Raw genomic sequence first — 27,217 nt, forward strand, 5'->3', positions numbered from 1 at the left:
TTCCAGTCCTTCGATGCTTACAATACCTGAGTGAGAGTCACAGCAGCTCCTAAAGAGAAAGTTATGACTAACGGGACCATAGTCAATTTCAGGTTTCGAAATTCGGAACTGGTAGCCGTTCAACTAGGGAAGAACAAGGCTGTGAACTTCCGGAGTCCCTCAGCAAGCCTCAAGCTTGGGATGTGTGCATGAAATATACAGAGAATCGCATCCAACAGCCAAAACAGAACCGAAAGAAACCCTGGCATTCAGTGCTGGGGAATTCGGGAAAAGACAGTGAAATGAACTGGTATCTGACCATATGCCCAACATAACTGAGAATCAGAAACGCTGTCCCACTGACACCATCAAATGAACCTCCAAGATGCTCTGTGGTGTCTCTGGTACTGACCCCTCTGCCCGGTTACTGGTTTCATAAAACTCCATTACTTCTAAGACAGGCAAGCAAGCTCAAGGACTTCACAAAATCATACTGTGGATGCTCAGATAGCAGAGAGGTGAAAAAAATAATTTTCATGGAAATCAAATGATATTTCAATAAGCATGGCAGCCACCAGCTCCACCCGGGCAGACCCCCCCCCCCCACCCTGCAGGACCATGTTACTTACAGAGTGCTGGAGACCGCCGACCTCTCTGTCTTGGAACTGAGTCTGCAAAGGCAAGTGTTCGGTCTGGAAGAAGAAGACAGAACAAGACACACACTTTAAAGCACCTGGCACACAGTGGAACACATCAACCAAGGCCCTGAAGATGCCTATTTTTAAAACGGCCTTTTGTGTCTTGTCAAATGTGTGCCAACTAAGCAAATGTTCCATTTGAGGAGGGGATAAGTAAATACATTGAGTTTGTCTCTCTCTCTATCCTAACTCCAGACTTCTTCGGGAAGGAAGAAAACATACAGAACATCTGCTGCAGAAGCTCTCAGGCAAACTTCTTTATCTTACTTGAGGGAGGACTTAGCATAGAAGGTCTCTTACCTTTTCCGCAGAAGAATCTGATACTTTGAATCAGCTAGAAGTGGTGTGCAGGTGGTGACGAAAGGTTATTTTTTTGTCCTTATCTATAGATATATACGTAGCGTCACCCTCCTCTTCCTGATAGCTACTCTGTGCCTCCCACCCCAGCGCAGATCATACAGGGGATTCCTCATTTTCAAAACTCACCCTAGGAAGAATCCCTGTTTCCCCTTGGCTTATAAATGCATCCTTACCCTTCAGCCCCCAGGTCAAATATTAGCTCTTCCAAGAACCCTCTGCACAAAGCATATATTATTGCAATTATTTGTTTATATTTGCTTGTCTCCTTCACTAGGATTGAGGGTGCTAGTTAGAGTATTTTACAAACATTATCTCGTTCATAATCTCTCTAAAAATTCTATGAACGGATGTTTCTATTTTACAGATGACTAAAACTGAGGCTCAGAGTGGTTCAGTAAGGTGTCTCTAGTCACACAGCTGGGAAGTGGTGGGTTATGATTCACACGTGGCTTTGTCTGAATCCTAATCCTATATTCCTATACACCCTGCAGCTAGCTCAGCGTCTGGAAAATAGATGTTTAATAAATACAACAGAAGAAGGCCCGAAAGTCCCAGCATGTAGGCATATCTATCAACATGCTCTCCTTTTCACTGCCTTTCCTCATGCTGTCTTTTTGGCCTGGAAGGTCTGCCCCTTAGTTTCTGACAGTTGAAATACCACCCCATCCATCTTGGCCTGGCTGAAGTCATTTTTTTTTTTTTCCTCCTACAAGACCCATCGAAGTTCATTTCTTTACTCCTAGTTTTCCTATTGTTCTTGTTTCTATCTCTATCATAGCATACACCATTGATCGGACAACACCTGTACCTTTCGACCCTAGTGAAGAGTGACAGCCTTTCCTGGCCATCCTCCTCCAGCTCCACACCCCAGCCCGTGGCTCTGAACAGTAGGAAGTCAGAGGAAACTAATGAATTTACTGAACTCTAAACTATTAATTCTTGATATCCCATGTTAAGGTTATCCAAATTATAAATTATGTCTGACAAATTTGTTTCTCCTGTCACAATCTGCATGATTCGAGGGTGTTTCCCACATGATCATGTGATATGGATAGTACATACTGGTACAAGTCCAACGCAGGGACAGTTTCATGGAGTGTAACCAGTCACACAGGGCCTTATGTTCAGAGGTCCCACTTTGGGGTTTAATGCTCGTGGCTGCCATCTTAGATTCTGTTTTGTAAGCGGTCTAATGAAACAATGGAGCATGCCTCAGTGACCTGTAGCCTCAAGAGTGTCCTCTCCTGCTGCTTGTGTTTGATTTGGTTCTTGCCCCCCTCCCCCCCGCTTTCCCCTCCCTGTCCCTGTCCAGTGACTGTGCTGGGAGGGGCCTGAGTGTGGTACAGGGAAGGCTGGGGTCAGGACTGCATGTCCCCCGCATCATGGTATTTCTGGCAGGTGGCAAGAGGACACGTCTCAGTGAGGACAAGTCTTTCACCCCCACCCACGAACCTGACATCACAGTCTTGACATTGTTCACTTTCAACAAGAGGCCCTGCATTTTCACTTTACACTGTGCCTCACAGATTATGTAGCTGGTCCTGCTCCAAGGAAAATAGATTTGGGGAAAAAATACCTAAATTAAACTGGCATTTTGTTTGCTGTTTTAGGTGATCCTGGTTGCTGTTCTCCCCTTCTATCAATACAGGTAATTAAGAAATTATTCTACATCAGTGTTGTTATCTAAATCGACAAGAGACAGGCAGTTAGAAGCTTCTGCGTAGAAAGGACAAGTGCCTTTCTTCCCACTGGGACCAGAGTGTAGAAAGCAAAGGTGCAGTCAACACTGAAAAGAGACCACATTCCAGAAATACAGTGATTACAGCCTCAAGAGTTCAAGAAAACATTTGGTTGGAATATGTGCTGTTCTATGTTTATGCTATAAAATCCCAAATGGCAAATTTAATATGACCAGAAAATAAATTACCACTCAGATTTTCCCAAACACTCAGGGTAATACTTATATTTGGTCATTGTCAGTGAAACACAGTAACAACCTGTAAGCCTTTGGAAGCCAGTATTCATGGAAGGCAGAATGAACCCTGCAGCATCCTGAGTAACAATATAGCCAGTAGTAAATTAATAGTATTAGTGTTATGGAGGCAAGAAAATCTATTTTGTTTCGATATAAAGAGATTTCAAAGAGCCGTGGCTTTATGAGTAATAATAGCATTGCTACATTTTTCTCATAGAAGATAAATAATTAGCCAGAAGCGGTACGTGTGAAAATAAAGGACAAGAAAGAGAGTCAAGAGAGAATTTCTAGAACTGAGAAGGAAGAAACGGTGCCTGGACACTATGAATAATCTTCACTTGCACTGAATGGATGACAAGCTTACGTGTAAGTTCCTTTTCTCTACCCGATACTGTAAAATGTCACTAACAAACCACTACCCCTCCTAGGCACCCATGAATTTGTAATATAATACTGAACCAAATTCTATGCAAAGTAGTACCACACATCCTAGAGATGGCCCTGCATTAGGGATCAGGGGTCGCGGAAAAGCAAGCTGCCCTTGCCTCAGCATTGTGCAGCCACCCAATTTCTGACAAGATACATAAGGAATTTAATTTAATTTAATGGCGGGTGGGTATACGTGTTCTATTTCTGCACTCCCTAAACTACCTGAAATGTTGAATATCTGACTTTAAAAAAAGGTTAATCACCAGTATATTGAACAGTGTCTTGCATAATACCTTACTTACGTCTGGTGCTTAATAATAGGTACTAAATTAACTTACAGTGTTTAACTAATGGATACACGACATATATTATTCTATGATTCTTACATTTTTTTCCCCTAGAAAGCCTTGGGCTATTCTGAATCTCTGACACATATTTTGATTTCCTTACTGGCATGTACTATCTTGTAACAACTTCTGTTGGGCTACAACCCATATGCACTTTCCTCATTTCTTAAGTCATGTCGACTTCCTTGCTCTAATGCTTCTTCCTATAATGACAAATGATACATTTATTACTTCTGCTTCCAGTCTTGATGGAGAACTAATACCAAACTAGCCCTCCTGTCATGAAAGACACATCAGAAAACTGGAAAAATACATGAAACAACAGTTTTCAGACACTGGATAACCGTGCTGCACAGGACCGGGATCTCAGAGATGGAAACACACACGGTGATCCTGTAATAGCTGGTGACTATCTGATTTTTCTGCTGATTTGGGAAGAGAAAAACCCAAGAAGAGCACAGAGCCTTGCTGAGCTGAGGGGACAGAGTTCAGCACTCAGGAAAGCTGAGATGACTGTAATCTGTGGGACAGGGTATTGAAGAGAAGGGGAATCCTCACTGGACATGTGAGACATTCATTAGAGACCCTGAGATCATGCTTTAAGAGTAAGGCTACAATAGTTCTAGGGCACAGAGTATTCTAGAACAATCCTAACAAAGCTTAAAAACAAGCTCCAGAAGAACAAGTTGATCTTAAATTACCTGACTGCAAAAAACAACTCAATCCTTACTAAGGAATGACAGCAAAATTCACATAATTGACAAGATAACATTCACCATGTCCAGCATCCAATTAAAATGTACGGAACATGAAAAAAAAAAAAAAAGGCAGGGAAAAAATAAGGCAATAGAAACGAACTCAAAAGTGACAAATATGGAATTAATAAACAAGAACTTTAAAACACTTATTATAAATATGGGTAAGGATGTAAAAATATGAACATAATAGGAGAATCAAAAACTATGAAAGAACTGAAAAGAATTTCTAGAACTGAAAAAATACAATGTCGGAATTGAAAAAGTCACTGCAGGGCCTTAACAGACACCACAAAAGAAAAGACAAATGCACTTGAAGACAGAAACTATCCATACAAAGAACGGATGGGAAAAAAGCTAAAAAAAAAAAAAAAAAATTGAATATAGCTTTAGTGATCTGTGGAATAATATCAAGAGATCTACCATTTGTATATTTGGAATCACAGAAGGAAGGAAAGACAGGAAAAAATATTTGAAGAATTGCTAAACTTTTCCAAATTAGATGAAAAATACATTGATGGCTCTAAGAAGCTCCATGAAGTCCACTAAGGGTAAACATAAAGAAAACTACTCCAATGGATGTCAAACTTGAATTGTCGGAAACAATAATAAAGAAAATTCAAGATGTGGCCAGAGAAAAAAGTAAGATACAGTATGTACAGAGAAATAAAGATAAGAATTATCACTGGCCATTCACCAGAAAAAAATGAAGGTCAGAAGACACGAAGCTAACTTTAAAGCACTGAGTAAAAACAAAGTCAAGCTAGAATTCCATATCCCACAAAAATATTTTAAAATAAAGATGAAATAAAGAAATTTTCAGACAAGCAAAAACTAAAAAAAGTTATCAGCAGACTTGTACCATAAAAATGTTATGGGAAAGTTTTTTGAGTTGAATAAAACGGATTCCAAACAAAACTTCATCAATTCTTCAATTTTTTTTTAAAAAAAGATACATTATAGGTTAGAACAAAAATAGTAAGAATGTACTGTTAGGTTTGTAACATATGGAGAAATAAAGTATATAAGAATACTAAGGAAGGGTGGGAGGACACTGAAATACAATGTGTGTTAAAGTTCTTACAGGACACAGGAGGTAGTATAATATTGCATCAAGGTAAATAGTGACAGATTAAAAATGCATATGCCAAAATCCAGAGAGATCACTAAAAAAGTAAAACAAACAGGTATAGCTACTAATTTAAATCAATGCTAAAAATTCTCAGTTAATTTAAAAGAAGACAGGAAAAGAGGGGAAAAGGAACAAAGAACTGATGGGACCAATAAAAAGCAACTAATAAGGTGCTAAACTCAAGCCCAACCATGGCAATCAATATATTTACTAAGAATAGACTAAACAGGGGGCCTGGGCAGCTCAGTCATTTAAGCGTCTGCCTTCAGCTCAGGTCAAGATCCCAGGGTCTTGGGATTGCGTTCCCCTGTCTGGCTCCCTGCTCAGTTGGGAGCTTGCTTCTCCCTCACCCTCTGCCTGCTGCTCCCCCGGCTCCTGAGTGCATAAGCACTCTCTCTCTCTCAAATAAATAAATAAAATCTTAAAAAAAGAAAGAAAGAAAGAAAGAAAGAAAGAAAGAAAGAAAGAAAGAAAGAAAGAGAAAGGAAGAAAGAAACAATAAACTAAACATTGCAATTAAAGTCAGGGATTTTCAGACTGGGTTAAGAAGCAAATCAACTAGATGTAAGCTATGTGAAATGCATTTTAAATATAAAGATATAGCTAGGGTAAAAGTAAGGGAATGGAAAAACATGTACCAGGAAAGCATGATTCATTAAAAAGAAGTTTAAACAGGAATGTCTATAATATCGAAGTGACTACAGGACAAGGAAAATTACCAGAGATAGGAATCTTTCAGGGGCGCCTGGGTGGCTCAGTCAGTAAAGCATCTGCCTTTGGCTCAGGTCATGACCTTGGGGTCCTGGGATTGAGCCCCACATCATGCTTCTTGCTGAGAAGAAGTAACTGCTTCTCTCTCTCCTTCTGCCCCTCCCCCTCGCTCATGCTCTCTCTCTCAAATAATAAAAAATCTTAAAAAAAAAAAGAATAATCTTTCATAATGACACAGGATCAAGAGGACAACACAGCACAACAATCTTAAATGTGTACACACCCAATGACAACACGAGTGACAACTGCAAGGAGAAACAGCAACATTCACAAATATTGTTGGAAATACCACTCCTCTCTCAGTAACTGATAAAAATGTAAACTGAAAATCATTATGTATAAAGAAGACTTGAACGACATGACCAGTCAACATGACCTAAATGGCATTTATAGACCACACACTCAACAACAGCAGAATATATATTTGTTTTAGTGCACATGGAACATTCAGTAAGACGGACCATATGCTGGGCAATAAAAGGTCTCAAAATATTTAAAAGGATTAAAATCCTATAGATGTATTTTTAAATCATAACAGAATTTAGTGAGTAGTCAGTAGTAAAAACATACTTGGAAAACCCATAAGTGTTTAGAAACTAAACAACATACTTCTAAATAACTCAACGGCCAAAGTGAGAAATAGTAGGGGAAACTAGAAGGTATTTTGAATTGAAATAAAATAAAATTATAACATGTCAAACTTCTGAGATTTTGAAAAAAGAACTGCTTAAAGAAAAGTTTATAGCTTTAAATGCTTGCATTAGGAAAGAAGAAAGTCTTAAATTAATGATCTAAATTTCTTTGAGAAGCTGAAACAAGAAGGGCAAATTATATCCAATGTAAGTTGAAAGAAAGAAATAAGAAAGAGTGAAAAATCAATAAATAAAATGGGCAAACATTCAACAAAATTAATGAAACCAGAAAAGCTGGTTCTTAAAAGATTAATAAAATTAGAAAACCTCTAGAAAGGAAAAAAGAGAAAACACAAACTAGTATCAAAATGAAAAAGGTGACACTACAACTGATCTCATATAAATTAAAAGAATAAGAACGATGTGCTATGAACCACTTGATGACAATCTCAAAAACCTAGATGAAGTGGACAAATGTCTTGAAAGACGCAATTAAAATCCTTTCCACAGAGAAACTCCAGGCCCAGATGGAATCACTAGTAAATGCTATCAAACAATGAAAGGCATCTTAAATTCTTTCTGCAAATGAGGGGAAGGGGAAGAACACTTTGTAACTCCTTTTATGAAATTAGCATCACCCTGGTACAAAAGCCAAAAACATCACACAAAAAAAAGAAAACTAAAGATTTTTATTCATAAATCCCAAAACCTGAAAAGAAAACAGCCCTCAACAGCTGAATGAATAAACAAATCATGGTATGTTCATAAAATGGGATACTACACAGCCATGGAGGACATTTATTCATGCAACAACATGGATCTCAAGAACATTAGGCTGAGCAAAAGAAATTAGACACAAAAGAGCAGGCTGTGACTCTCTTTATGTGAAATTCTTTTTTAAAACCATACTGTGATAGAAATCACATTAATGGCTGCCTAAGGCAGGAGGTGTCGGGGGGATGGTGGCAGAGGGTATGTATGACAAATTTTTCGGGTCACAGAAATGTTCTTGACTGGGGTAGTGTTCACACGAATGTATACATTTGGCAAAGCTTATCAAATTGTACTTAAAATGGAGCACAGTATTATGTAAATTGTAACTCAATAAAGCTGAATATTAAAAAAAAAAACCCCAATACCTTCCATTTTATCATAGTTATTCTATTTTGAAGGAACATGTTGGGGAGGCAAAGTAGAATGAGAAGTCAGTGACACAGCCTGGAATCTGTGATACAAGTTCCTAGTAAATTCTCAATAAATACTCCATCATAGATTGTGCTCGATGCAGGAGTCGTGGTGGTATACAACTGCTTACTTTGTTCCGGTGACCGAGCCCCATTCTACAGAGATGATTTCACCACACTGAAGGAGGAACACGTGAAGGAATAGCTACCACACATAATTCACAAAACACGGACCCTCAAGCATAAAGGATACGCCATTCCTATCTGTGAAGTACCTCTCTGAGAGAATTTATAGAATATTACTAAAACTGTGAACCAAGAGTCAATTTTCCCTTCACTTCATTTTTAATAACTGAGAGAGTGTTGACGTGTTGCGTGAGCAATAACTACAAAGACTGTGTCCTAATCAAGCAAAATTTACAACATTAATTAGGCACTTGTTTAATGAGATACATAATTGTTACTGTTCTCCCTGATAATTAACCATAAGGGTAAGCTGTTCACATGAACGTCTCTTATTAACATAGGAGACCCTTGGCATTCACAGATTTAACATTGCTGGTTTTAACCATTCGTGAGTGAATTTAAAAAGGTTATGACAGGTTGTAAGGTTGTCATTTGTAATTTTGTTGAGACACAAACTTGAATCAAGACCGGGGAGGTTTCTGTGATGGGATCATCATTCACCTACTTAATGAGCTTAGCAACCATTTCAATATCCACGTTTCAATGTGTCTTTGTTAGTCTCAACTCTTTACCTGAGTTTTATAAAAGATAGGGGTATTTAAGAATGTAGGGTTTCTCAAAAGCTTGTGAAGGATCCTCTATGAATGTCAATGAGGAGTGCTGTATTATTAATCAACCTTTGCCTTTGAAATTTAGAAACAGTTCCTTATTTTTTTTTAGTTAATTCTTATTTCTGCAGTATCTACAATCAATCACGATCAGCGCAGATCGCCACTACACGTCATACAGGTTAAATATGTAAAGTCAGCCTGCAACTTACCCCCTAAGACGTGAGATTTATTTACTTCCAACTCCTCTTGCCCAGTGTCTGGGAAGTAAGGCTCACTCCTATGTTCTGTCTGTACCCGTCCTGTGATTCCTTTCCTGTTAACCCCCGAAGAGACAGGGAGGTTTTCTCCAAGCCTCATTATGGTGCTGTCACACAGCAGATGCTCAACAAACAGACTGACGTATGATCCATGCCACGCACAGGGTCTGCGCGGAATCCTACTCCTAGTCAGTGGTCCCCGCAGAGGTGTTGGCTGCCAGCCCATGTTGGGAAACCTGTGCCAGCCACCTGAACACCCCAGGTCTGGCTCCTAACTTCAAGGAACAGGGCAGAGTTATATCTGCATTGGTTCATGAGAAGGGAGTGAGCACCGTGAAAATAGATTCTGGATCCTTAGTACTCAGCAATCTTGTAAAGAAAGACTGAAGGAGAAGGTGTAGAAAGAAGCTGGCCCAGTAAGGCCAACATGGTGAAAACACACATCGTTTCATTCAGTGTAGGCAAACCAACTGTAACTTAGGGATTGTACAAGACGCTTTAGATGTGCTCCTGTTCTTAGACCATCTCTCTGAAGTAATTCTATCATTGTTCCCATAATAGAGAAGAGGAAGCTAGGCTTGGAGAGAAGAAGCAATGTTTCCATGTTTGTAGAGCTAAGGTGCAAACTCATGTGTATGTAATTCGAAGTCTGTGTCTTACACCGTCACACAAAGCTGCCTATCTTCCTATCTCGAGTGTATCTGGTCTCTTCCTAATGAGACAGCAGAAGGGGGACTGCAAAGCAGGAGGACACTAAGCATCTGAAAGGGGAGAGGCCACAAACCAGAGGAAAGCGTCACGATGCTCGGCACTTGCCAGCTTTGCCCCCTTCCCTGGGGTATCTGCCTCCCAACTGGTCAGATACAAGCTATGGCCTCTGTTACTTCACCTCCTGCTAGGGCTCCAGCCTCCGTTAAAGGAAAACAAAGACAAGGCTTTCCTGGGGACTCTCAGAGTTTTTAATCTGCTCCAGCCCAGCGCGGAACACAGAACGGTCACTGACTATGGGATGATACTCTTTAAAATTAGGTCAGAGGGCATCTTCCCTCCAGTTTTAGTGTTTGCTAGATTCTTCAGTAACATAGTTAGTACCTTAAACTGCACTGTCACTCCTCTAATATCTAATGTCAAAGACTTCAGTGAGGCAGGTCCAAGGAGAAAGGACTACAGACAGAATGTCCTCACGGCAAACTCTTCGAATGTGTGCTTAAGTCACGAGGTTTATTTATATGATAGAAGAATATCAGATAATTTATCTCACAAGGTAGCACTGGATTTTTCTCAAGACACCAGAGAATTGTAACAGCCAGGTTGTTGTTGAAAGTACCGTATTATCCAAAAGGGAGACAGCGTTCCTCCTTATCATTGGTAAATAAATTTCATTACTTCTACTGAGTATACATTCTGGATTTTAATTTCTCAAAGTGAAATTTGATATGACACATTTTAATGAAAATTCTTATCTTGGTTTTTGGTCTCACTTAATCCTTACATTAAAATACCAAGACAGTGATACTTCACCTAAATTATAATATGTATGCACAGCCAAGCATCTAATTAAAGCAGACAGATGATAAAGGTGATGGAAAATTATCTGTGAGCCAACTAGACACCCACATATAATGCTAAGATGTCCCTGATCATAAATCCTACCCATTTCCAGGACACAAATCAAATGATTATGCATTCACAGGCACTATTTTCCATAACTAAATATTTTAACATCAGAATGCTATGCTGTCCTTGCCACAATGGGCATCTTTGCTCTTCATCCCCTTGCCTTAATGCTGTACCATTATTACCCACTCACACCACTTCTTCTCCAAATTGGCCCACAAGGTAATCCTTTCATCCACATACAAACACCCTCAAAGAAGATATTAATTGCTTTTTAAACGTCAGGCACAGTATTGTACCCCAAGCCACTCTGCAGAAATATTATCCGTCATGCTGTCATATATACCTTGTGAAAAGATGTATTCTCAGAGAAAAACAGGACAAAAATGGTCCCATTTCTGGTTTAGTTGTTGTAATGGTCAAAATATTACATGCTAAAATAAGAACCAAACTCTAATTCCTCTCTAGAAACTATTAACATGGGCCTCCCCAATCTCATATTTAATCCAGCATCTAAGTTCCTTAACTTGTAGCACTGAAAAAAAGGTATCTAGCAAGAGTTTCTTTGTGGTTAATAATTATGCTATTCTTAGCAAAAGAGATTTAAAAAAACCTAAAAAGAGCCTCCTAAACTCTTCAATACTGAACATATTTTAGATTGTGAGACAAAAAGCAATATTAAATGTAGAACATCACTATTGTCTTATTCTTTCCTATTGAAAGGTGAGATAAAGGAATCATCTCCCTTACCAATAATCTTCTTTTTCCATTGAGGATGTCATTAAAAAATAGAAAATACAATACGGAAAGGTCTTACCTGTTTGCTTAATGGTTACTTATCCCTTAAGCCATCAAAGGGATCCCTTGAACATATTTAGTTAATAGTTACATGTATTTTCTTTTGGGGTCTTAAATTTAATTGAGTGGCATTTTGCACCATTTTCCTGAAAGGAAAATAGAAAATATAGACAGTGTGCCCTATTCTTCCTCTGAAGGAAGATAACCTACCTAATAGCAATAAAGAAGGTGAGACAGGAAGAGAAATCATCTGCTATGGAAAACTAATATTAACCTTCAGGGACAGCAATTTTGTAAATATAAAACCCAGAGTAGGCAGTTTTGTTTGAATCAGAGAAGGAACTGTAATCCCAGCTCGGCATTTCCCTGCACACAGGCACTCAGGTCTTCGGCCGGCTGCACAAAGGCACCCGGAGGGAGAATTCAGCTCATGACTTAAGCACAACCAGCATACCTCAGTGACTGGCAGGAAGGTTCACGGCACCAGTGGTGTGAGGAGGCAAGCGAAGCAAGTTAGATACAAGAGGAAGGGAATCCTTCCAGTGGAGATATGCTGCTTAGCTAATAAAATGAGTCAAGGATCTCTTTTATGTCTTCAATTCACTCTACGCTGTCAGTACTGGATGTTTACATAGCGATATGCTCTTAGTAGATGCTACTCTTCTTTGAGGCAAGAAACACTGCTTACTAGAGGTAAACAGCAGTCAAAATAACATTTTGTGTTCACGCACACATGATTAAATGGCCAAACAGAGCTTGGATGTTTTCTATAAGCCCAAAGAACAAGCTGAGAGGCCACCTACTTGATCTGGGATTCATAAATGCCACTGCAGGATGATGTCCCTCACTTGAGAGTGAAAGAAAGGAGCTCTGTTATGACATGAACATTTCTATTATTTAAAACTCAGAACTAAATGTGGACTTTTGGAGAAACAGTTGAGGGAGTGAAACAAATTTTTAAAATACGAACTCAAAAAATACTGAAATTAACTATCAACAGTATTTAAGGTGACAAAAGTAATCTACTGCCTGCCCAAGCTGGGAGGGCCCCAGGCTGCGGGTGACCCCTGCTCAAACTGCCTCCTTGGGGGCCATCAGAGGGTGTCCTAGGCGGCAAGATCTCTTTCCCCAGTCCCAGTTAGTTCAGGCATGGGGTTTATGAGGAGAGCCATCGTGTTTGGGGTGTCTGCCCTGAGACGGGATGGGAACTTTGGTTCTGTAGTCAATGACAACTGAGCGCTACAGAGGTGAAGTGAAGTCTTTTCCTAAATGGCCTGGAAATAGTCTGTCTTCTGAAATCACCTCATCATTAGCAATACTCTACTAACAGTGATGCAAAAGAACTTATGGGCCACTGCCCTCCAGGAATTTACAGTCTTGTTTCATGTGGCTTGTCTTCCAGTTAAACAACAAAGCAAGGTAGTTTGAATGCAAGCACCTTAAAAGTGGGAAACCTATCTTATGCTTTTACTTTTTCTTTTCTATCACAGTACTCAGCGCACGTAGGTGTAAAACCATATAACCACCTGCTGATCTGATCTGATTTTAACCTCCATTAGCTACGGGTCCACAATTTCTTATCCGAAACATCCAGGAACAGATATATTATTTTGGAATTCTGAATTTTTCAGATTTTTAGGAAAGTGATGGTTACTTATTCCACGTATTTGTAAAACGTCTCCAGCAGGGTCTGGTACAGAACCCCATAATCAAGCATATAAATATTTGTACAGGGGAAAATATGAGTCTTCACATTAAGTGAAGAAAGAAATGACTATATTTAACCTCATGAGAGTCAGCAATTCAGGTCAAATTTTGGTATAAAATGAGTTAGGAAAAACTTCAGATGCTCAGAGATTTTTGGAAATGTAGGTAACACTGTATATACCTGCAATACATATCACAGGAAAGAGAGGAGGAGTTCAGAGGCTAGAAGTCAAGATAAACTATGGAGAGGGGGAGGTTAAACAGTGTTCGGGAGGACCTAGACTTGACCGCTGGGATGGGAGGACTCATGTGACCACTCTGAAGGCCCTGGGTTAGGTATGGTGGATCCAACCAGAAGGCACCAGACTGGGAGTCCGAAGCGTCTGGAGCCACACAGATCCTGGGTTAGGAGGCAACGCGGTGAAAGCAGGGCCTGAGAAACGCTAACTAGCCAATCCTAACGATCGTAACAACGATGGTGAGCGTGGCTCCGGTATTTAGGTTCTTCCGCTGAGCACAGGAGAGGTTCTAGAGCTCTAGGTCCTTCTATAGCACAGGAGAATCCAAGATTTGGATACCAAGAGTAGGGAGCAGAGAAGGGGGAAAGAGAAGGCAGAAAATGCCCACAGATCTACAGACCTAAGTCAGAAGCTTGTAGAGAGACAGAAAATAGGAGGGAAAGAGAATAAGGACAAGCCATATACTTCATTACAGGTTCATAGGACAAAAGGTATATTTGTCTGTGAAAAGGATAACTGTGTGGATAATAGCAGAGATTACCACCACAGACTGAGTGGAATTGTGAGAATAATCACGTTTCATCCAGGAAAACAGAACATACGTTTTACAAAAGCACGGCGAAAGGAGAAAAATACCCGCTCAGTTGCAGGAGAGAGTATACTATAGGGCCGGCTAAGGGGCGCCATGATAGCAGTTGAAGAGATGACAAAGACTATAAATCTCCAGGGAGTGAGCACCTCATGTTACAGATATTGAACCAATTGTGAGGCTGGAGGGAGGAGTAGAAGGGATGGGCGGCTACGCACCGAAATGGTAGGTTAAGACTTTCTAGGCCCCAATAAAAAGATTGAGGTGAATCAGAGTTGAATCAAGGGATTCTGATTGAAAGGATCATGCATGATTGCCAGCGAAAGATCTAGAAGAGGTGAAAGCCCCGCGAGGCCTCAAAATGACAAGATGCAACAAAATGGGAGGGGTTAAATGTTCTCACATGGGGGAAGCACTGCTGCTCACGTGAAGATGAGGAGCAGCTGTGAGTTCAGAAACAGACCTCCCTTGAGCGTAGAGATGAAGCACGTTGTATTAAGGAAGGGTGGCACGTACTTGGAAGAGGAGTCGCATTCTCTTAACAGCCCCAGAATGGGTAACACGTCAAGGAGAGCAAGCACATCTGTGTATCAAAGGAAAAGGCATAATGTTTGCTTTTGATTGTAGCCTGGGTTTTTTGGGTTTTTTTAAATTGCATTTCTATGTAAGCTGCTTGGAGGAGAGGAGGGAAAGAACATACTCGATGCAAGTAGCTTCAAAAGCTGCAAAAATCTTCTATCACTTTTCCTCCAAAGAAGCTCAGAGTCTTTGCTAGAATCTCCTTTTAGTTCAAAAGGATGTGGCCAAACTCAGCAATATAGGTAGAAGAGACAAAGGTTCTTAGAAAGACTTGTGCAAGATTTCACTGTAAGTCTGGGCGCTCTACTGTGTTCACAGAACAAATGAGGCCTCCAGCCCATGTGCATGGTACATGGCAGATCAGAGAAACAGCCAACAGGAAAAACATCCTCCTGATAACAATCTGTGCATGAACAATTCTCTAACAGTTTTCATGGCACCATTAGGCACGAAAGGTCCACCTCTTAGTATGTTCAAATTGAACCTAAAGACCCACTTTATTTTTCTCCTCCTAAAATCAAGTTTGAATACCGTACCATCTTATGTTTAGTATGGTTTAGGGAAATACAAATTTTTAAAAAATATGTACATGAAGAAGCTAGATAGTTCAAATTTCTTTTCTGTGAAATAGAATCCAGACTAACTTGAGACCCTTTAAATGTATAAAATTAGATAGAAAGGATGGTGCTTTTATTTCCATCCTTCCTCATTTAGACTTAAACATATCTGTGATAGTTCATGCTCAATTTCGAATAGGTATTTTCACTTGGCATCATTTCAGTTTCTACACCCAGCTAAAGGGCCCAGGAGGACACATGATGTGTGTACACGCTGAGTGTATGTGTGTCTGCGTGCGGAATGACGGTGAGAGGCAAGGAAGGAAGGAAGGAAGGGAGGGAGGGAGGGAGGGAGGGAAGGAGGCAGGGAGGAAGGAAGGAAGGAAGGAAGGAAGGAAGGAAGGAAGGAAGGAAGGAAGGAAGGAAAGAAGGAAGGAAGGAAAGTATGGAAAGAAGCAGCTGCCACACACACAGGCAAAAAGAAAGGCACCAAGAGCAGAGGGCTTAAAATCTACATGTAGAATTCATGCAGAAAAGTCACAATGTATGGCAGGTATCCAAAAGAAAAAGGGATGTAACCATACAGAGCTCTCAGTTTATTTATTTTAGAATATCATTTTAGTTCAATCCGCACGCAGTTCAAAACAAGAAAAGGCTCAGAATATTTAGGTGAATAACGCCAGCAAGATGCCTGAATGTTTCCCTATTTTGTGAAATGTTGACAAAAAACATCGACTCAAGTACTTGGCTACAAATCTGTGCAACAGACCTTTAACAGAGTAAGCCCGATGACGAAGGGAGGTGTTCTAGGGAAAGACATGCACTTCAGTGTAGCTAAACTGTTCTTCTAACTTAACAGGAGATGACACACACACACACATATCTATATATTTCAACTGTTTTTAATTTAAGATAGTTTTTTTCCTTACGTGGTTCCACCCATATCTGCAGTGGGGTCATACGATATCTCCTTATAAACAGCTTTCAAATGGCAACAGGCACTGGAGTCCAGAGCCCTGTTCTACACAGATGTGAAGTCCCCTGATGTGCAGGAAAGGACGACGTAGTAAATTGCAGCACCTGAGAATCTTCTGGATACAGTCCCAGAGGCTGTGGGACAGCCTAGCTACTAAAGTCTGATTGTCCTTAATAACATGAATCAGAGGCAGCCGACTTGCTTGGCCCTCTCCATCTGAGGAATTCTGAAATGTTAGTGCAAAAAGGGCCTCAGGAATTAACCAGAAACAAATGCCCTCCTTTCACATAGAAGGGAACAGAATTCCAGAGAAGTAAAGGTATTTCTGCAAAGATTCCCTCATGGCAGAGCTGGAACAAAAATCTAGATCCACACTTCCTGACGCCCAGGCTGGTGATCTTTCCAGTATTTATCTGCAATCCAGTGCGAACTCTCAAGCTAGACTGCCTGGGTTCTAATCCTGCCTCTCATAGCTGGGTGACGCTGGCAAAGTTAATGTGAGCTTCAGTCTGTTCATGTGAAAGATGAGAGTAATCCTAGCATGTGCCTCACCAGCTTGTTACGAGGGCCACACGAGTTAATACATATCAAACACTTAGGGCAATGCCTTGCATTTAACAAATGCTAAGTAAATGTAAGCTCTAATTACTGTTGACGTATGTTCTCTCAAAACCGCTCTAGGAGAGCTCAGGAGTCCATTTAACACATTTCAGTAACAGTGGAAACAAAACCTGAGAATAACCACACACAAATAGAAGGAAGAACAGCTTCATTTCGCCTGCATCATCCCATGCCCAGGCTGACCCTGCTCGCTGAGTGCCCGGAAAGAACTTCCCGGCTAGAAAGAATTCTCCTTGCTGGGAAAGGGGGATGGGATGAACCACCAGCTCCCCCGGGGTTTTGGAGCACCACAGGAAGGATCTGAGTTTCACCCCACCCAGAGACAGGCAAAACAGAGAGACAGAGCCGGCTAGGAACAAGGAAGAGCAGGGGTTGATACTGGCCACACAGCAGGAGCAACCCCGGTTCTCAGTGACCTGCTCTGAAGAGGACCCCAACAGCTTTTGTCACTGAACAAAACAATGGCCTATTTCTTTTTTTTTTTTTTAAAGATTTTATTTATTTAGTTGACAGAGAGAGAGACAGCCAGCGAGAGAGGGAACACAAACAGGGGGAGTGGGAGAGGAAGAAGCAGGCTCATAGTGGAGGAGCCTGATGTGGGGCTCGATCCCATAACGCCGGGATCACGCCCTGAGCCAGACGCTTAACTGCTGTGCCACCCAGGCGCCCCAATGACCTATTTCTTTTTTGGGTGTTGAGTTGTACAAGTTCTTTATATATTTTGGATACTAACCCTTTATCAGATTTGTCATTTGGAAATATCTCCTATTCAGTAGGTTGTCTTTTAGGTTTTTTTTTTTTTTTTGACTGTTTCCTTTGCTGTGCAGAAGCTTTTTATTTTGATATAGTCCTAGTAGTTTATTTTTGCTTTTGTTTCCCTTGCCTCAGGAGACATATCTAGAAAAATGCTGCTATGGCTGATGTCCGAGAAATTACTTCCTATGCTCTCTTCTGGGATTTTTATGGTTTCAGGCTGCTACTGAAGCTGAAGGAAAGGGAATCCTACCATATAGTGGGATAAAGTTTAGCAGCATCGCTGCCTGTGATGATATGGAAAAAATTATATATATAATGAAATGGCATATTTACCTAAGGAGATTTCTAGGCAGAATACTCTAAGTACCTACTAAGTTTTCTTTAAGCTGCATATGACAGAGAGAGATGTTATTTTTTATTAAAGGAATTAATATTCTACATCAATTTACCCTAGGGTAAATTGCAAAGTGTACCCCCCTCTCCCAAATTGCAAGATTTTGACAGTTTATAGAGACAAAACCCCGAGAAACCTACATGGAAATAGATCTTAAGGGTTTTAGATCAGGTGGATGGAATATAATGAATTAAACAAAACGTGTCCATACAGATGCACTATGTCAAGATTCTTGATTCAGTGTATTAATGAGCGGCTAGTAGTAGCTCTAAGAGTTCAGTTAGATGACTGAAATCCAGGCCCAATGGAAGACTACATTACATGAAGGTGAAATTCTAAATTTCCTCAGGATACCAAAGAGGAAAGGATCTACACGCTTAAGGAGACCAGATACTAAAGTAGACTTATCACGTAAGTCCTGTTTTAACCACCCTCAACTGTACCCTCCAGGAGCATCGTGAGAATGTTTCTTGACCCACATTTGCATGAAATGCGTTCAGGAGGGGAGCCCTGGCATCCCCGAAGAGTCCTGCGGTGGCTCTTCTCTGTAAGCCGAAGTGACAGTGGATACTGCTGCCAATGTGGAGTCCATACGTATTTTACAGTTCTCCGCACCCTTTTACTCCACACCCCCAGGCATTCTCACTTTCAAGATTACTAGAGATACATTCATTCTTTCTCTACCTCTGTTCTCAACAGTTGCTCCTCCCTATGTCCCAATCTAATGTTTTTCTTTGAATTTCAATGTCTTAATTAGAAAAAAAAAATTTAAATCAGAAAATATGGGCCCACTATCTGAAAAATCTACACAGTATAAACTATTTAAGGTAAAAAAAAAAAAATCACATAAAAAAAGGTTGATGTGACCCATAAGCAAAATAGCAGGAGACTGTCTTCAGATATGGGGGCATGAATGTTACAATACTGGATTTTGATAATCCAGCTAGGTCACCTCCTTTTATTTATTTTGAGTCCTATTACTTTGGCTACCTACTTCTCACATCAGCTCAGGATATTAAAGAACCAAAATTTCTGAATTTTGACTCTATCAGTTAAAATATTTGTGATAGTTTGGAATTTTGATCTAGAATAAAGGTTAAACTTAACAGAAAAATAATTGGGTTAAGAAAATCAATATAACTGCAAGAGAGATGTCTGCATTAACAAAACAGTCCTTTACTGCCGGCTGTCAAACACACTCATACACACACGACTGGAAGCAAACCATTTTAACCGCTGTAGAGGCGTGAGACAAAGAGATTATAATCTCAATTCACTTGATACTTGCCCTCCTGGAATATTGCATTTTGTTCCAGAGAACATATTTCATGAGAAATATTAAACTAGAATTTTCTCAGAGGAGACCAGGGAGGGAAGATAAACTATATCCTAAAAGAAATAGTGAAAGATACTGGGACGCACTCCAGTTGGTTGTAGAGAATAGTCAGAGTAAGTCAGAGAGCTAGACGTATTGGAAAAACTATAAAACAGTTCCTGGAAGGGTTGTTGTAAACATTTCAGGTACGTATGAAAAGCATCTGGATTAAAAGAAATATGTTCTTAATAGATGCAGCTTTAAATGCGGAAAGGAATTTTAAGAATTATAGAAATCAGAATCAGGACTCATTGAGCTGAAAAGAGGCTAGATTTCTAATTTTCTAGCAATTTTAGCTATCGAAAGTGAAATCCAGTACCTTGTGAGGTAGTGAAATTACTAATGCAAGTGTTTTAAGTTGAAGCTGATGACTACCTTCTTAGATATTGCTGAAGGAAATTTTGTCTTGGGTGGGAGTCCAGGCTATGGAAACCTCAAATAACATTTTCAGCTCCACAGCAACGACTCAGGTTTGCCTTATGCTGCCTAACAACTCTCTTCCTTGGCAACTTAGGGGACCCATAATGTCACATTACCCATTTTGTTTGTTTTGTTTTTTAAGTAAGTACCATGTGGGTCATAGGCAGTTAGTTCATTATGGGGAAAGAAAAAACAACACAAAACCTACCATCAAGCACAGGATTACTCAGTTATAGAGGCCTTAAAATATAAACGAGTCACTTCTTGTGGAGCCAAGAACCATTTCACATATTCATTATAAATCCTTTTTATAATAATTTTAATGGGGATGGGGGTGAGGGAATATTCTCTGAGACAGGTTTTGGTGTTTGGACATCTAATCACATATAGTAATACAGTACTATAAGAACAGAAAATAATGAAAATTAACTAGAAGAATAAAAATGGAAAATAATTTAAGTATAAATTGCTTTTATATAGTTAAATACAAAAGCAGACTTATAAGTAGGAATTATTATTAATTATGCCAACATTTAGTACAATGTTTTTAACTTAAGCCAATCCAATGGGAGTGCAGTGACATTTCACTGTGGTTTAATCTTATTTCTCTGAGTACTAATGATGTCAAGCTTCTTTTCCTGTGTTAATTGGCCATTAGCCTATCTTCTTTGATGAAAAGTTTATACAAATCTTCTGGCCATTTTCTTTTTTAATTGAGTTGTTGTCTTCCTATTTTGAATCCTAAGACTTCTTTATTTATTCTGGATACAATTCCTTTGTCTGATCTATGAGTTGCAAATATTTTTCCCCAATCTGTGGTTTCCCTTTGTCTTCTTAACAGTATCTTTAGAAGATCAAACATTTTTAACTTTCATGAGGTCGAATTCATCTCTTTTTATTCTTTTACACTGCATGTTTTTCTGCTCTCGTATTAGCATGTTTGGTATGTGTGCGCGCACATGCACGTATGCTTACACGGTTTTACATGCAGTTCCTAGCTCAGCGGTATAGAACCACAGTAACACTTTCAACTTTGTAGCTACCTTTCCTTGAATACAGCCTGCAATTTCTCAGGTTCTACTTGAAAGTAAAGCTGCTATTTTACTTCATTTTTCTAAAGGGATATTTGTGGTTTCCATGGGAACATATACATCAGTAATGAGGCATTTAAAATGTTTCAAACAAATACATTTACATGGCATCTCTTTTAATAAACAGGATTGATAGCCTAAATAATTACTGCCCACCAAACACCTGAAATTGAGATTACTACCTTTTGTAAGTGCCAATGAATTTAAAGTAGGAATCATTATAAAGCTAAGTATTTCCTTTTAAAGACCTTTAACAATTCTCATTCTTCTAAAGTTACTTATGTGTATGAAATATTCTGCAGTTAGCAAGTTTTATACCTCATCTAATTTTCATTGTAGTTAAAGCTGCTGTAAAGATATCATTCAAAGCTTTAGTATCTAAGTGAGCAGTCAGTTATAATTGTAAACCAACCATAAAACAATGTATAATTTGCATTTACAGAAGAAAACCTTTTTCTTCTTTAAAAAGAAAAGGCAAAAAGTATTTTAAAGTAATTTTTGCTTACATCAAACTGCTTTTCATAAAGACTCAATAATGTCTGGAAATGCCAGAAGACCTTGAAATTAAACTCAATGAAAGCATGTACAGAATAGAGTTGGCTACCTCTAAAGTACTTTTAGTAACCTACTAGCTAACTAATCAAATATATATCATATATATATATATATATAGAGAGAGAGAGAGAGAGTATATATATATATATATATAGTATATATAGTATATATATAGTATAGAGAGTGTATATATATATATATAATATATATAATATATTATATCAACTACACACATATATTTTATATATACTCTCAGAATCACATTAGGATATCTATGTAGAAGACTGGTCCCAAGTAACTCCAGTGTTACTTTTTAATCTACCACCTACATTATTTTCTTAGGGGAAGAAAGAATCAAGAGAAAGGACTAGGAGGGGCCTTAAAATTAGACTTGATTTCTGATGCAGAAATGACTCCTATAATATACAACAAAGGACAACAGCTGAGTCCTTTAAACAAGGCCAGTTAGGAAATACATGTGACTTCCTGAGTATCAGCCCCAGTATCAGATAGACCTACTTATTGGAAAGGTCTTCTTTCCAGTAAGTATTCAAATCTACGTTCCTGTCACCTTCTGATCCTAGTTGTAGATTGTCTAAAACTACAAAGAAAAACTACACTCCCGAGATCAGTTGAACAATAGGAAATAATCATGGAGTTTAGCTCTGTGGAAAAAAACAGAAAAGCAACTATGTAATCATAGAAATGCTAAGTGAACTTGGGACCAAGGACAAGCTGCCCCAAAATGTGCCACTTTGTCATGCAGATTATTTTAAACTGAAAACTATCAAGGCCCAAAAGACTCAGGGAGAAAATTTTGCCTTCCCATCCCCTCCAGCTGCCTAAAAGAATTTAGATAGGAAGATAGCTATCACCATAGATATGGAAGATAACTACATTATAATAGGAACTAGGTAGGTAGATAGGGAGGAACCTAGCAAGGCCTCTTTGATCAAAGTCCTCTATGTCCCACTGTTTCTAAGTGGCCCGACAAATATTTGTTTACCACACATTTACTCTCTTTCATCTTCCTGTGAATTGCTTTTCTTCCCTCTGAAGTCCCAGACCCCTCCCGTTCTCCTCAGTTGAGAATGACACATATACCTCATGTTACCTGTCTTTGTAATTTCATGTTTGCATGGATCCCTGGTACATACAAAATTAAACTGGATTTTCTCCTGTTAATAGATCTCAAGTCAATTTAATTCTTAGTCCAGTTAGAAGAACTGTGAAGGGTAAAGAAAAATTTTTCCTCCTGAGCAAACTCAAGCTGGGTCTCAAAAAATAAGAAATAGACATAAAGAATTCATCATAAGGAATGACCCTGTGTTATACATGCATTTGCTAGTAATCAGCACACAAAGATAAAGAATGGGAGTCGTTTGTAAATATGGAAAATATTTTAATAGGCCACAATGATTTTTTTAAAAAAATATTTGTAAGGCATCAATGATTCAAACTAAAGTGCCACTTCAGATAAGTTCCCCATCCCTCCCAACAACATCTTATTAATTACTCAATAATAAAATGCTGTTTACTCTGAAACGTAAGATTAAACTTTTAATTCACACGTCCAAGGAAACATACGCTACTTTGAGGCTTCTTTCTTCTTAGAATCCGATATTCAAATAGCAAGCAATATATTTAATAACAAAAACAAAAACATGGAGTCAACAATAGGCTAACTGCTTGCCCTGCACATACTTCTGTACATAAAACTGAGGGAACAAACATCTTGGTTGAAAATATGTGCCAAAGGAATCAACAAAATAAACTGGAATTTGGAATCATGCCACAACCAATCTTAACCAGACCAGTGGTGAAAACATGGCTCTGGGGAAAGAAAGTGGTAGTTCTGTTTACTATCAGGCCTAGGAATAGGAAATTTGCACTATGGTAGCTTGTAACTATGGAAAGTTATCTAACAAGTTGCCAAGACAGACTGGGTGAAAGATTCTTATACTCATATAAGAAAACAGAATAGTTTAGTGGCTCTAGGTCAAATGAGTAAGGTTAACTCACTCAAGGATAAACTGTGGTCCTGACCATCCCAAACAAACCCTTTTGGATGTTTTCCCATCTATTAGATTTTTTAAAATTTCTTAATTTTTGGCATTTTAAAAACTTCTAAAACAACAAGCATCTTGAATTTAATTTAGTATTTCTAACTGATTTCTAACTTGTAGCATTTTTTTAAAAATTGGGGCCTGTGTTTCATTATTAAGTTTTTTTTAAACCAATGAACTTTAGAAACATTTAAATTAGTTCATTCAAGCATGCTTTCTTCAAATTTAAGAGGTTTCAAACATGAATTTTTATTCTAATGAAAATGTTCATTCTAATTTTATCTAAGATATCTGAATAGATTCAAAAGCAATCAAAAGTATGTTAAGTATTCAGGGGGTGCCTATGTGGCTCAGCTGGTTGAACGTCTTGATTTCTGCTCAGGTCATGATCTCAGGGTCATGAGACTGAGCCCTGCATGGAGCCCACCATCAGGCTCCAGGCTCAGGGGGAGTCGCTTGAGATTCTCTCTCTCCAGCTCCCTTTGCCCCTCCTCCACCCCGTGTGTGTTCTCTAAAATAAATGAATCTTTAAAAAAAGTATGTTAAGTATTCAGTAAATCTGTCATGAAATGAACTGGTTTTAAACAAAGTGACAAATTACCCATGTTCTGGTTTTTCCTAAAAATATCTTATGCTGTTTTCTAGTGTAGGGGCTGAGGGTGGGCTGCCCCGAGATGGGTCACTTTGGCATGTGAATTATTTTGAACTGAAGGGTTTCAAGATCCTGTGGGCTCAAGAGAAACATCTGACCCTCCCTTACCTAGATAGAAGCATCTAAATTGTAGTCTTTCCAGAATAAGGGATAAATTTTATCTGAGTAACCCATCTATATGGCAGGACAAATATTTGTTTATCAAACATCAACTTTTTCATTTTCCTGTAAATTGCATTGCTTCCTTTTAAGTCGCAGACCCCTACTCCCTTTCTCCTTAGTTTAGAATGACATATACCTCATTTTGCCTATCTTTGGAACTTCCATGTTTGTGGGGATGCCCTGTACATACACTATTAAATTTTATTTTCTCCTGTTAATCTGTCTCATGTCGATCTGATTCCTAGTCCAGCTACAAGGACATTTGAGGGCACAGGAATTCTTGCTCCCTAGTTACTCCACCATTTTATGAAACAAAAATATTAAATAAATGATAGAATTCATAGCAAATCACAAAATCAGAACCCTAGGTTACCCTCCATTTCTTAGAGTTCTCCAAATAAGATTACTGTCTCCAATTACACTTTGGAAAGTGAGTATCGCAATACAAGTACTTTCACCGTAGTTCACACTGGTACATTTTATTCTAAGTTAAATATTCTTCTTATCAGCTTAGGAAGATTTTTTTAGAGGAGGCTGAGATGTGAGAGCCATTTTGACTATGGGAAGAAAGCACTTTGAATTTTAACAATCGGAAATGGAGAAGGAGGCTATTAAAGAACTAGGGTAAAGGCATGAGAATGACAGACGTCAGATGTACTAGGGAGATCTCTCACACACACGGCAGTCTCAAAATTGGGGTAGGTGCACTTATGTACATACTAACATTAGGGCACAAATATGTGAAATCAAGACCTTCCTGGAAATGCTGGGATGAAAGATTGCTATGCCAATACTTAGGAGAGTTTTGATAATAATAGTCTGAGAGAGTCTCCCCATTGTATTTTCACATCAACAGGTAGTAACAGATATTAGCAAATTAATTTCTATTATTAATCTCTATTACTATTCTCTGCTGGGAAATCAATCACTGTGGTGGGCATCAAGACCCCACTGGCATTGTACACATCACAATATGAAGGGAACTACCTAAAACAACTCTCCATTTAAGTCAGCTTGATTTAACCAAGGACTCCATAATTGAATCTACTTTAAAGGAAGAGTCTAAAAAAAAGGGGACAAAGTCACTCAGCAATGCTTACCATAATTCACCGAATGAATGAATGAACACTGTAAGTTTAGACATAGGAGACACATTTAACTTAAATAATGCATTATTTACATTATTCTCTCAAAAGTCCATATGGAGCCTTTACCCATTTCTTGTTCGTAACTTGTCAAAAAACTTCAGGGAAACAAACAAACAAAAAACAATTGTCCAGGACTAAAACCAAGACTAAGTAGTCAAATTCAAAGTAAAATTAGATTGATAATGTCCATGTAAAATTTAATTCACAAATAATGCAAAAGTCTATTCTCTGAAAACAATTTAGTTGCTTTGTTCTGAACATTTAAAAGAACTCAGTTCTCTGTCCAAACTTCTCTACTCAAAGAGGAATCACTTCCAGGGCACCTGAGTGGCTCAGGAGGTCAAGCCTACCTTCCCCTCAGGTCATGATCCCAGAGTCCTGGGATCCAGCCCCACCTGAAGCTCCCTGCTCAGCAGGGAGTCTCTTCCCTCTCCCTCCACCCCTCTCCCCCAAATCATGTGTGCTCCCTCTCTCTCTCTCTCATAAATAAATAAAAGCTTAAAGAAAAGGAATCACTTCCCATAAAGGAAATCATGACCTTTTATATAAAGACAACTACTGGGTCCTCTAAAATTTGGGAGGAAACTTCACTGTCCTCAGCTTAATGCATTTAACTCCAATAGTTCTTTTACTTCTACGTACTCACGAGTCAATCAAGAGTCACCCCTAATTAAGACTTATAGTTCCCTGATGGCAGTATGAATTTAACACAGGTCTCAAATAAACCACTCAAGATTTCATGTTCTGATTGTATCACAAGTATGAATAGTCTAAATTTAATTCTTTATAAACCAAGCAAAAACCACAATTTAAGTAAATTAATGGTTAGGATAATACCTTTCTACCTGAGTTCTAAGTAGTGTTGAGCCATTAAAAGTTTGTTTCCCCAAAGCTGAGCATTACATCTGAGTTAATGCTTCAGACGTTAACATGGTTTATGAGGTGGTATTTTGGTGGTAACATTAAACAGTTGAGGTTCATTTACAGTTATTATGAGTTAATAGTGATAATTCTTTGGAAATGATAAGATATTACAGACTGAGATCTTGTTACATATCTTGTTCAAAAACAAGAATAGACTGGCTATAAAATTTCCAAACTGTTTAAAATAAATTTTCTAGGTGTTACACAGGCAGAAGGATGAGGTAACACTGTATATAAATTCTGATATTTTCCCTGTTCCCACAAAATTCCTGGAATTATCCCAGGTAGCTTGGGAAATTCTGATTTCATAAACAATTTTACTATCACTGCAACTCAACAATTATTGAGCAGCCTCTATACAGAGTAATTTATTAGATCTCAAGAAAGGTTACTAAGGCAATAGTAGTCATGGTTTTCAATTCAAAAGAGCAGAAAGAAAAATGTGAGAACCACAAATATACATATTTAAGAATGGTGAGTATGCAATTTTTATAATGAATTAGTTCTTAAAACTCAGTGCTAAGGATTTGAAAGGAAGAAAGATGATATGTTCATAACATAGAACCAAGGGGAATTATACTACAAAGTTTTATGAAAAGGTGTGAATTAGATGTTCTCCTCTCTGGATTGCTCAGAATAGCTTAAAAGGCCAACATTTTAATTCTTTTACTTTAA

At 38.7% G+C, this 27,217-nt stretch overlaps 1 protein-coding gene across 1 annotated transcript in view; it reads right to left on the bottom strand.

Moving 5' to 3' along the window:
- NECTIN3 (nectin cell adhesion molecule 3) overlaps window positions 1–27,217 on the bottom strand; it is a 124,366-nt gene that overhangs the window by 8,143 nt on the left and 89,006 nt on the right. Inside the window, exon 8 of the mRNA XM_045785237.2 lies at window positions 609–671. Within this exon, the coding sequence (XP_045641193.2) occupies window positions 609–671 (63 nt within the window). The remainder of the gene's footprint in view (window positions 1–608; window positions 672–27,217) is intronic.

Source organism: Ursus americanus, chromosome 4, assembly GCF_024610735.1.
Source record: "Ursus americanus isolate L20-20 chromosome 4, mUrsAme1.1.p, whole genome shotgun sequence".
NCBI classification, from domain to species: domain Eukaryota; kingdom Metazoa; phylum Chordata; class Mammalia; order Carnivora; family Ursidae; genus Ursus; species Ursus americanus.